This window comes from Vulpes lagopus, chromosome 4 (assembly GCF_018345385.1).
Source record: "Vulpes lagopus strain Blue_001 chromosome 4, ASM1834538v1, whole genome shotgun sequence".
In the NCBI taxonomy this organism is placed as follows: domain Eukaryota; kingdom Metazoa; phylum Chordata; class Mammalia; order Carnivora; family Canidae; genus Vulpes; species Vulpes lagopus.
The window spans coordinates 56,898,171-56,911,354 of record NC_054827.1 but is presented as its reverse complement, the minus strand read 5'-3'; the positions used below and the strand labels follow the sequence as shown (position 1 = coordinate 56,911,354).

Below are 13,184 nucleotides of genomic sequence, written 5' to 3'. Positions count from 1 at the left end.
AGTAATGATTAAAGCTTGGGCCATATAATTCTTTTCTGATGCAATATTATCAAAAGCAAACATTTTCTGAGCAGTATTGGGTGACAACCACAAAATTTTCTTGAACTTTTCTGAATAAAAGGAAGCAACTAAGAAATACATGGGGTCAGCATCTCAGAGAGAATCCACAGGTGTCATTCTTCAGGCTGATCTCAAGTCAGCTTAAGAGCTCCCATGTTGCTGTCCCATAATCTGTGGGATCCCTTTACCAAAAAGGCTCATTTCTGCAACTAATTATAACAAAGCACCAGCTATCTCAATAAGCCTATCTTGTTCAGAGGTAAAATGACTCAAATTGCTTAAAAGTCATGAAAGGAGAAAAGATAGATAGATGATAGTCAATGGTACTATCTTACAGTCTCAAGTCTCTGGTTAATGGTCCCAGGTAAGCATCATCATGAGGCTAATGAAGAGAAAGATTGGGGGACTGGAGAGGAGGTTTTAACCCAATGGTTTTTACTCTGGGTCCTTTCTGATTATGAACGCAACCAATCTCCATTGCTCCATGATGAAACTATTTAACTATTTTTTAAATATTTTATTTATTTATTTATTTATTTATTTATTTATTTATTTATTTATTATTTACCATTATCATTTATTATTCATTATTATTATTATTAATTATTTATTATTATTATTATTGCCTGCAGAGACACAGGCAGAGGGAAAAGCAGGCTCCATGTAGGGAGCCCGACGTGGGACTCAATCCCCTGTCTCGAGGATCATGCCCTGGACCAAAGGCAGCACCAAACTGCTGAGCCACCCAGGCTGCCCTTATTTTAACTATTTAAAACAGAATCATACACTCAGTGGAAAAATGCCTAAAATATCTAAAGTTGATGTGATGGTTAATTTTATGTGTCGACCTGACTGGGCCACAGGGTGCCCAGATACGTAGTTAAACATTATTCTTGGTATGCCTGCGAAGGTGTTTCTGGATAAGAGTAACATTTGAATCCAGAGACTCAGTAAAGCTGATTCCCTCAATGTGGGTGGGTTCTGACCAATCAAATGAAACCCTGAACAGCATAAAAAGGTGGAAAGAGTAAGAATCCCCCTTCTCTGACTGGCTTTAAGCCAGGACACTGGTCTTTTCCTGTCTTCAAACAGAAGCATCAGCTCTTGAGTCTTGAGCCTATGAGCCTTCCATCTTGAACTAGCTTCCAGATTGGATCTTTGACCACAGACTCTTCCAGGTTCCCAGGCTTTTAGACAGGCAGCAGAACTCCTGGGGGTCCAGCTCCCCCTGCAGATCTCAGGACCTCTCAGCCTCTGTAACCGTGTGAGGCCATTCCTGCTAATAAAGCTCTCTCTATGTATACATCCTATCAGTTCTGATTCTCTGGAGGACCTGGGCTTATATCAGCTGTTTTTTTTTTTTTTTTAATCTTTACTATATAAATCTATATTGCAAAAAAAAATAAAAAATAAAAATAAATCTAAATTGCTTAAATTTACCGATTGTTCATCAGTCAGGGAAGTTTTGGCCCTTAAACTTTTATGAAAAGCAAAGAAAAAGTGCCTCTCGGCAAAGCCAGTTTGCTCCTGTGCCCTCTCCCCTCTTGTTTTGGAAACATCTTCAACTACATCCACATATTTAGTTTGGGGTTCCGGAGCTGTATTCTCCACTTGTCTTGCATGATTCATTTTTATTCTTATTGCTTGTAGAAGTAATGTCTGATTTCCCCCCCCCTTTGATGAGTTTATTTGTGCGGTAAACTGAAGCTTTTAAAACATGGCCAGGTCCCTACTGAGAGTTTTTACCTCCATTTTACCCACTAAGTTTACTAAATTTTATTCTCTCCTTGCAATTTTTAAAAATTATTGTACGCACATACACACAATCATGTTTTATTCATCTTCCCTGAAAAAGGCATAGAATATTTTAAAAGGCCCAGAAACATTGTAGAAACTAGAGTAGGTATGGTATCCTGGAGTGTGATTATAAATTAAAATGTCCCCTTTGCTTCCTAAAGAATAAGTCAATACCTAATATGACAAAACTTCCCCCCCCGCCTCTTTCTCTTTTCATGTTGGAATATAATGCTTCTATTGATGTGAAAATGCACCAGCATGCACTGAAGTATAATTAAAGGTAGATTTCCACTCAGTCTGCATGATGATAGTACAGCCACGTTGGGAATTAAAATATAATAAAAAGTCAGGTAGGTGAAGCTACCCAGAAGCAACATACCATCCACTCAAATGCTTTTTACTTGATACCATGTGGCTCTCACAGCCAGTCTACTCGTGAATTTGGGAGAAAAACATCAGCAAAGTCTGTTGTAGATTTTTCCAAGGTTATCTATATTTATATCTATAGATCTATAGATCTACAACCCTCTCACCTTTGTCTGTTACTAAATAAGGGGAGATAAGTTGGCCAGGCTCAAATCTACATTCCTAATCAAAGTGAGCACAGTGCTCTAGGAATCAACCTTCCCTAAGCTCCAGCTTTCTCTAGGAATCCAGAGCCGTGTTCTGTCTTCATAACCTAAAATGATGGATTGCTGAGCTTTTCTTGAACATCTCAGATATCTAGAAGACCAAAACAAAAAAAAAAAAAAAAAAAAAAAAAAAAAAGTAAGGAGCTTTAAAACTTAATTTTAATTTTTAAGATTTTATTTGAGAGAGAGACCACAAGCAGGGGGAGGGGCAGAAAGAGGGAGAGGGAGAAGGAGACTCCCTTTGAACCAAGAACCCGACATGGAGCTCAATCCAAGGACCCTGAGGTCATGACCTGAGCCAAAGGCAGACACTTAACCAACTGAGCCGCTCAGGCACCCATAAAAGTTAATTTTTAGTTACCTTTTTGGAGAAATATATGTAGATTATTTGGGAATAAAGATATTTGCATCCATTGATTTACCATTACAAAAGAAAAGTAAAATCTGCTGTTCCCTGATAGCTAGCAACAGTTTTAAGGGGAAATGCCTTTATGTGTCGATTCATCCATTTGTCCATCTCTCTATCCTAAAAAAGAAAATATTTCAAATTACATGGAAAGTGTCGCATTTGTTCAAAATTAGTCTTATGCATTTTCAAGTAAGAGCTCATAGACCAGGGGTGCCCGAGTGGCTTAGCTGTTTAAGTGTCTGCCTTAAGCTCAGTCATGATCCCAGGGTCCTGGCAGCCCCACAGCGCCTGCTCCTTGCCCAGTGGGGAGTCCGCTTCTCTCTGCTCCTGCTCTCTCTCTGCCAAATTAGCAAATAAAATCTTAAAAAAAAAAAGCTCATAGACCCAACCCCCAAATGTCTGCATCCAAATATAAAGTGCTCCATTTGTTACATAAATGTCATTACAGAAATTAAGTTGAAGCTCTCTATTTAAGGACAAACTTTTTAAAAGTTGACTATATGTTTCTTATTAAGTAGAGAAATGAGTATCTTTGAGTTGCTATAAATTAGTCTATGTAGTTTCCATTCATAATGTTGTTAACCATTATACTTTTTTCAGTATCATTTTATCCTCAATTATTTTATAGTACACCTTTTTGTTTTGTTCTGCTTTGCTTTAAAGGTAATTGATATTTATTGTAGAAAATTTGGGTATTAAGGAAAATGTATTAAGATGTAATAAAAAAAGTGTTAGTAATGGAACAATAACCCACCAATTAGAGATAATTACTTTTAGTATAATTCAGATATTTTTTTCTTTCTCAATTGCTTAGCTATCTATATAATTCTAGTAATAATATTGGGATCATATTCTATATAAATTTTTGTTAACATTTTTATTCACTATATTATACTTTCCAATGTTATTAAGTTTTATTTGGGAAACATGATTTCTAATGACACAATAGTATTCTATTTGAAGATATGCCTATAAAAGCACCTCTTCATTTAAACTATTTAATTTGTTTTTAATTACTTTTATTATTTTATATATGTTGTGATAAATATCTCTGTGTACTTCTTCATTTTTTTAGATTCAGAATGATACAAATTTAATAATCCAGGGGAATCACATTTTTAAATCTTCTGATAATTATGGTTTTAACTTGAATTAAGGAATATAATATATACTACTAAATATGTCTCCACTTTGCTATTAGGCATTGTAAAAAAATAAACAAATCATCTGAAGTATCTGAAGTATGCCTAAACATTATTTAATTTTTGAATTGTAAAAATTCGTTTTAAGAAATCTTGAAATATCTGCCATTTGAAATCAGAGAGCTGAAAATCATATGTCAATAAACAAAACACAAAAAAACAGTACTGCAAACCAAACTCCTTTTCTTATGAAAAATGAAAAAGAAACCTCATGATGCAAGTTAGCACTGGAATTTCGAGATTAATTCTTTCTAGAATTAATGCACTAACTACCTTTTCAAATGTTCATAAAATGAAGAGAAGAGATACTCTAATTGCTTAGGGTAGACCATGCCAGGAGCAGTTCCAGAGAAATGCATTTGCCAATAATGAGCTAGAAACCTGCCAGTATTTACCACCAAGTTCCCCAGCTACACCAGAAGCCAAGAAAATATCTACTCCTTCTGCTGTGATCTGGATGTTTGTCTCACCCCTCTACACATGCATATGTTGAAATGTCCAGTGTGATGGTCTTAGCAGGTGGAAGGCGCTTAGGTCAGGAGAGTGGAGCCCTCACAAATGGGTTAGTGATCTCCAGAAGAGACCCCAGAGCTCTCCAGCCCCTCCCATCTGTGAAGACGCAGTAAATGAAAGCAGCCATCTATGACTTGGAAGAGAGCCTTCAGGAGAATTCAACTCTGCTGGCACCCGATGGCAGGCCAGAACTCCAGAACTCTGAGGAATAAATGTCTGTCGCTTAAACCACCCAGTCTACTTTGTTACAGAAGCCTGATTGGACTAAGACACCTCCCTTTAACACATCCAAATAGAGCTCAAAAGGTTTACAAAGGACACTGTAACAACACAAAAATAAAACAAGGCCTCATAAAGGTTCTCTTTGGAGCCCGAAATACAAACAATGGTGATCTTTACTGAATACAGGCTTCTGAAGCAGTGCAGATGCTGAAAAATCATTCTAAAGTTGCAGCAATATCTATGTAAACAAAACGAGATTCTAATACTCCAGCTAAAAAACAGTCAATTTAGAAGCAGTGCATTTTCTGAATGACTTTTCTAAAAGGCTTTGTTTACATGGGTAAAAACTGATTTTGGGGGGATGCCTGGGTGGCTCAGCGGTTGAGTGTCTGCCTTTGGCTCAGGGTGTGATGCCAGGGTCGGGGACCAAGTCCTGTATCGGGCTCCCTGAGAGGAGCCTGCTTCTCCCTCTGCCTGTGTCTCTGCCTCCCTCTCTGTGTCTCTCAGGAATAAATAAATAATAAAATCTTTATTAAAAAGAGAAAGAAGAAAGGAAGGAAGGAAGGAAGGAAGGAAGGAAGGAAGGAAGGAAGGAAGGAAGGAAGGAAGAAAGAAAGAAAGAAAGAAAAATGATTTTTAATAGGCAAGAAAGATTAATAGAAATCATTTCCCTTCCACTATATAAATGCTGAATCACATTTTATGACCTTATTAATATGGATTGACCACAACTTTAGAGCATTATGGTAAATATCTGTGCATACTTTAGTGACATAAAATTGAGGAATTTTGCAATAGAACCTAGTTTAAATGGCAGGTTGGGTTTGTTTGTTTTTTGTTTGTTTGTTTGTTTGATTGATTTTGACTATACATCAGACAGTAATACACAGGAATACTTTTTTACTACCCATTACAATATTGCAATATTGCTCCTGGAAGATATACTGTTTTTGAAAATGAACTCATGGAGTAAATACCTCCAAGCAACTGAAACTTTAAAAAATTCCAGCTCTTCAAATGAGAAGACAGATCCATAGATCTATATTTTCCAAACTATAGGTCACAACTTGTTTCTACATGTTGTGATGGGTCATGAAAAATTTAATGGGGGGGAAAAAAAACAACCAAAAAGTAAGAGTCCATCTCAAGTAGCAAAGTAAGTTTCAGTAGGTATGGAGTATGACATAAAATGTTTTCTATGTTTTTATCAAAATCAGTTGAATCTGGAGGATGTGATGCTAAGTTTTTTTTTTTTTTTTTTTCTCATTAAACTTTTGTTTTAATGGGTCTCAAAATTCTGTGACAGATTTTTGGTCAAGTTGTTTCCATTAAAAAGTACTGATTTTAAAAACTAATAACTTAAAACTGCCACACACGCACAAAAAAAAAAAAAAAACAAATGGTCCACAAAACATTCTCCTTTCCTTCTGAAGGTTTTACGATGCATTGTTATCATTAACCAGTCTATAAGCCAAATACACAAAAGCAAATAGTGTATGATCTCACTTTTATGTAAAATCTAAAAAAAGGAGGGTTAATAGAACCAGAGAGTAGAATGGTGGTTTCCAATGGTGGGGAAAATGGGAAAATGGGGGTCAAAAGGTACAAACTTTCACTGATATTGCATGGCGATTATAGCTAATAAATTTTCACTGTATACTTAAAATTTGCTAAGAGAATAGATCTTAAGTGTTCTTACTATGCATGTACACACACGCACACGCAAACACACAAAAGTTAAGGTGGGGCGACAGATATGTTAATTAACTTGATTGCGGTAATTATTTCACAATGTATACATATGTTATTATACACCTTAAAAATCACATTGCACAACCTGTACAACATGTAAATATATATATAATTTAAATTTGTCAATTCTACCTCAAAACATCTGGAAAAACAAATTAAAAAAATAATAATAATTTTAAAAACACAGTTCTAGGCCCGCCTTCTTCAGGGCTCTGATACGAATGTTAAAATAGTATGCTCAAGTGAACACATCTTATCCATCTGATCCTTTTAGCACCACCACCCCCCTTTTACTACTTATTCCTAGTCAAAGGAAATGCATAAATCTGTATTCACCACTCACTAACTGTCGGTTCTAAATAGAAATAAATATAGTGGAATCTTTTATAAAAGTCGATGTTGCAAATTGGAAAATATTTTCACAGAAAGGTAACCTGCTCTGCAAAGTCAAGGTTACTCAGAGTTTGACTGAATTTTAGAAGTTGAGTCCACTGCCAAAACTAATGAGACCTGAAATCCATCACAAGGTAGAAGGAAAAATACAAGGAGGGCGAAAAATATATTGAATACTAACCTACCGGATTTAGTTTGAATTTATCATCAAAGAACAATGTTGTCCAAGACAGAATAAAAAGGCTTTGAACCTTGAATTAGCTTCATCTTGCACCACAGAACTTATTCACTAAAAGCAAAACCCAGTTACTGGTATGGACTAACAGACGATACCTGAGTGTCTCTGTAATGACTTCTTGATGCACTAAAGTGTGTGTGTGCGTGCACATGCGCACACACAGTAATGCTATCAGTGACTGCGCTCCTCTTCTAAATTTTCCGTATCTTCTACATTTTCACAACCAAGCAATTTTAAAGTAAAAAAAAAAAAAAAAAGGATTGACATTCTTCAATGTTCATGCTCCTGATAAGAATAAGGTAGATATAATGTGGAGCTGTTTCCTTTAGTTAAAGCAAACATCAGTGCCCTGGCCTAACTTATCTTTCCAAATTACTTTCTCAGTGTTGTTACTTACACTAACTTACTCATACATTTGATTGAATTTGGTAAAGTAGGTTAAATGCAGATGAAAACTGCCTTCTATGGACTCCATATGTGTTTATAGGATGGGCGAATGAATGTAGTCATATGTTGGATTCCTTTGTTCTTTCTTTCCTTTATTTTTAATAAACACAGTTTAAATTAGTATAAGATATAATTTTAAAAATGTATGTGCATCTATATTTACTTACAATCTTTTTTTATTTTTTTATTTTTTAATTTTTTATTTTATTTTTTTACTTGCAATCTTTCTGAAACTTGAGCAATGATAACTGATACAATCTTGGTTTCCACTATTTGTATAGGAAAAATAAATATTTGGAACAGTAAGATATTTTTAAGAGCAAGGTGACTGAAATGTCTAACTTCCCCATCAGTTTTTCTTAATTTGCACAGACTCTTGGCTAAATTCATAAAAATTTCTAGAGTTCAGTTTTATCATATTTAAGCAAACCTATTAAGGTAAATTAGTTGTTACATATTGGATTCTTCTTTGTTCTCTTTATTTTTTCATAAACATGGCTTTGGTTTAAATTAGATGAAAGTATCTTAGAATCCTAAAGTAGACCAACTTAAATTAGGAAATGTCTATTGATCTCTAGATTTAAGATCCTATTATTTCAATTACAACGGTTCCTGTTATATGGAAAACCACCAGGGATTTGGGTTTATTCATTTAATGCCAAGAGGGAGCGAGGTCTTCATACTTATATTTTCATGTTTTTAGTCATCAGAAAAGAATCATTAATCATAATAAAATCTAATGGGATATTCTTCAACTGTGGTAAATATTTGTATGTGTATTTGTTTTATGTGTTATTCTGGTCTCTCCAGGTATTTTCTATTTGCTCTAAATTTCCCCAGGTGAATTTATACTGGGAAGTAGTGATAAAATATGGTTGATCAATCATTTTGACTCCAGACATTCAGAGGAAAGCAAAACTAACAAAGTAAAAACAGAAAAAGTAAATATCAAGGTATTTCACAATAGCTTTTGATTTCAATAATTCAGACACACCTCTGACATAATGGTCCCTATATCTTCCTTAAATCCTTCCAAGTAATAGGCTATATGGCCGTGCCCTACAGAAACATAAAGTCAATTTTATGAAAAGACACATATGTCCTCTAGCAGGAAATATTCTGTTAGTGAACACTAGTTTAAATGGCCACTGTGTTAACTCCACAAACATCCCTGGAACGCCCCTAATATAACAGGTGCTGTTCTATATGCTAGAACAGAGGAACAGACATAGCCTCTGCCCTCGGAGAGCTGATAGCCCACAGGGAAACAAAATGGACACAAACAATATAACATGTTAGAAACCAAGGCAGGTGTATACATATGGTGTCATGAGTGAACACAGAGTATTTCAACATCAGAGCCAGCAGTCATGCAGTTGAGCATTTTGTCATGAACTTCCTTTCTCGGTGTCTGGTACCTCTGCACTAGCTGCTCAGTCAATGTTACTTATTTCTGTCTTCTATTCCCAAGTAGTTCTCCACAAAATAAAAACAACTACTGCCGGGAACATCCAGAGAAATTTAATGAAAACTTTTGCTATTTATCAGTCCCCTATCATGACAAATTTTTCTTTGTTTGCAACATCTCACTTTGCAATCCCAGCTTTCTTGGTAGCGTATTAATCAAAGACTATCCCAAGGTTGCTAAGTTTGTTCAAGGAACAGCATTAGTACCCAAGCCTTGGCTTATCATACCATTGAGAGGTCAATTTAAAAAATTACCCTGCTAAGCCAAGACAGTCAGTCTTCCCTCAGTTGATACATACATCTTGTCATTCCTCTTTGTACTCACCCCTTGTTCTTGTTGTTTTTCCTGAAAATTTTCATAAATTTAGCAAGATCACTTGGAGGTTTTGACTCAAGCAGGTGAATATATCTTTAAAGTCATAATTAAATTACTATATACTTGCTACTAATAGTAAAAGGTATGTGAATGTCCATGAAGTCAAATAATACCAGGCACTCTTATGTCAGGAAAATAGACATTCTTTGTCTTGAAACATAAATTATCCACTTAGAATAATGTCCATTGCCCTATTAATGGGAACTAGCATGTATTAGGAACAGACGATTTTGTCACTCTGAGACAGGTTCAACCAACTTTCCTCCTTGCCCACCCCTCACTCCCGAGCAAGCTTCCAAGGTTCTATGATTCAACCAGCATTCTGGGCGGCCAAGTAAGAATCTCACAAGTCTGAATCCGAACATAACCACAAGCATGCAAAGCTGGCAAGACAAAGTGAAACAAAACAAAAGCAAGGCTAGCTGTGGAAATGACAACAGCAGTTTCAGGAGCAAAGAGCAAAGTGACAGCACTAACCTGAGGAAATATCTATTTGGCTCATCTTGGTCTGAGTGATGTTGATGTGAACACCGACTTTGCTTTCAGTGAGGTCAATCTCCACGTTGCCCAAATTCTCTGCAAACTGACTGAAAAGCAGGAGGCCGTTTGGGTTCCAAGTCCTGAACTGGAAACTGACCGAAAACAGGTCCTGGTTAAGCCGTCCTGGCACCTCCAGGTAACTGGTAGCATTGAAAAAGACAGGCACGGTGTAGGGCTCCACACATGAGAAACTCAAATTTCCCTGTAAAAAAAAAAAAAAAAAAAAAAAGGTGTGTGTGCTTTAAGACAAGTACAATCAAAGCTGCAGCTCTACGAATGTTAAAGCAGGCCCTAAGCTCATGCCAGACTCACATGCAGGAGCACGATTTGGGTTCAGCAACCAGATACCAAACATCATTTTCCTTGGAGTGTATGTCTAACAGGGTTCAGCAGCTGGTTGTCAGGATGACAGATCTAACCAGAACCATCTATCATGGATCAACAGACAGTCTGATGGGATGAAATGTGTCCCTGTGTTGGGGGCATGAGTGTGGGCCACTGGACTTTCTAAAAAGGGCAGAAAGCTGCTGCTCCCTCCCCTGTTACTGATGTTGCATCAGCCAAGGAGGAGATACCCGTCCTTTTCTGGATGGCCTGTGTCAAGTGTTTGTTCTTTTATTACTAGTTCCAGTAGGAATTATAGTCATTTGGTTGTATGTATTATTTGATATTATGGGACAAATATTCTTGGTTTTTAATCCCATACCTAATATATATGAATTAATATTAACTATACAGCATCAGCATAACTGTGATTTCAGATTATTTTGTGTTAATTGTAATGATAATACAATTATTTGTATTAACTAAAGTACTCCTTTCCTCTTACACTCCCTCTACATTGTACGAAGAAATTTGATTTGCCATTCACATACACTAAATGTTGCATTCTGGTGTTTAAGTCCTTTTCCTTTTAAAGTCTGAAAATCTAGAGGCAGGGCCAGATGGTGGGGAGTAGGGTCCCCAAGTCACCTGTCCCCACTAGCTCACCTAGGTAACTTGCAAACCAGCCTAAACACCTATGAATTCGACCTGAGATTTAAAGAAATAATAGCTGGAAGGCTACAGAGAGAAGGGTTTGAGCTTCTAACAATGTAGGGAGATGGAGAATAAATAAATAAGAAAGAATCCATTGGGAGAGGGGCCCCCGCGAGGAGCCAGGCTAAGGGGGGAGGTGAGAGCCCTCGGGACAGGAAAGTGCAGCCCCGGAGATGCAGGAACTTTAAAAATCCACCCCGGATTCTTCCCAGATGGACACTTAGCAGGGAGCTCGGGCAGAATCCCAGGAAGGGCAGTGGAGCCCCCAGGTTCCCGGGGTCACTAACAGAGGAGGTGCACCCAGGGGAGAGCGCACCACACCCCACGGCCAAGCTCCCTGAGGGGGTGGGGCGCCCCGGGAGCAGCTCGGGCTGTGCAGGCCCCGGAGCCCAGTGCGCTGGGGTACACAGCCCAGGATCCGGTGCTCCCCTTGGGACAGGTGGAGGCCGGGAAGGCCCAGGACAGCAAGGATGCTCCTGCCTCCGGGGGCGCCCCAACTGTGCAGGTCAACGACCCTGCCCCCGGAGCATCCAGGACCCTGCGGACTGAGAGCTGCGGTAGTTACTGCGGCAGCTGACTCTAGGGCTGGAGAGCTGGCGGCCACCAGTGTGGTTGTCCCTCCTGGTGTCACCTTGTACGTGGGACTGAGCAGGGACCTCACAGGATAAACAGCTCCCACTGAGCTGTGCACCTGACAGGGGGTGGGACGCTCCCCCAGGTGCACACACCTGAGAGGACCAAGCAGTGCTGGAAGCTCCAGGACTGAGAGGAAATCAAGGGAATATAGTATATAGAACTAAAGGGTGCCCCTCTTTTTAAAATTTTTCTTCCTTTTTCCATTACAACTCCTTTTTCTATCAGACTAAAAATTTCCAATATTTTTTCTCTTTTCCCACCTTAACTACAATATTTTATAACTCTTCATTTTTAAGGTTTTTCCTTTTTGAGTTTCATATTTCTACAATTACTTGTCTTAGATATATTTTTCACTTCTGGATTCCCTTCAATGTATTCAATTTAATTTTCGGAGATATACGAGATTGGGGTTTTTGTTTGGTGTTTTTGTTTCTCTGCCTCATTTTGTTCTGCAAGGGCGGGAGTTAATACCTTCTAAAACATGACCAGCATGGACCCAGACCCAAGTGGTATGCTATGCTGGTTCATTCTGTGAGATTATATTCTCTCTTCCTTCCCATTCTTCCCCCCTCTTTTATCTTGTTTATGTTTGGTGGTCAATGTTGGGGCTTTCAAAATATTGCTATTTTATATAAGTTTGGGATTGAGCATTTTCAAACATACAGAACTTAATACACTCAGAAGCAAGAGAGTCACCCTGAGGAGCCACAGGTAGACTACATTCTCCTCCACTACCATGTCTTCACCAGCATCATCTCCCAGTTACCCCACCCCACTTTTTTTTTCTTTTTTCTCTTTTCTGCTTTATTTTTTTTTTCTTTTTCTTTTTCTTCTTCTTTGGGGTTTTGGCCTTTAATTTTTTACTACTTTGTTTTAAAATCTGTTTCTCACTTTAGTGGTCCTTTTGTTTTACTTTGTTCTGATCTTCTTTTTCATTGATTGGTCTCTGACCTTGTCGGAATCACCTACGGTGGATTTTATTTAGGTCGTGATTGATATTTTTGACTCAGCCTGCTCATACAGCCACTCTGCACTGGACAGAATAACTAGAAAAAGAATTCACCACAAAAGAAAGAATCAGAAATAGTGCTCTCTGCCACAGAGTTACACAATATGGATTTCAATTCCAAGTCAGAAAGCCAATTCAGAAGCACAATTATAAAGCTACTGGTGGCTCTAAAAAAAGCATAAAGGACTCTAGAGACTTTGTTACTGCAGAATTGAGATGTAATCAGGCCAAAATTAAAAATAAAGGAGATGCAATCCAAACTGGATGTCCTAATGACAAGGAATAATGAGGTGGAAGAAACAGTGAGCGACATAGAAGACAAGTTGATGGTAAGGAAGAAAGCTTAGGAAAAAAGAGAAAACAATTAAGAGACCATGAGGAAAGGCTAAGGGAAATAAATGACAGCCTCAGAAGAAATAATTTACGTATAATTGGGGTTACATAGACGCTGAG

General features: G+C 37.7%; 1 protein-coding gene across 1 annotated transcript in view; it reads right to left on the bottom strand.

Moving 5' to 3' along the window:
* Positions 1-13,184, bottom strand: part of CNTNAP2 (contactin associated protein 2) — a 1,951,553-nt gene that overhangs the window by 1,045,888 nt on the left and 892,481 nt on the right. The window contains exon 8 of the mRNA XM_041753355.1: positions 9,986-10,250. Coding sequence (XP_041609289.1) covers positions 9,986-10,250 — 265 coding nt within the window. The remainder of the gene's footprint in view (positions 1-9,985; positions 10,251-13,184) is intronic.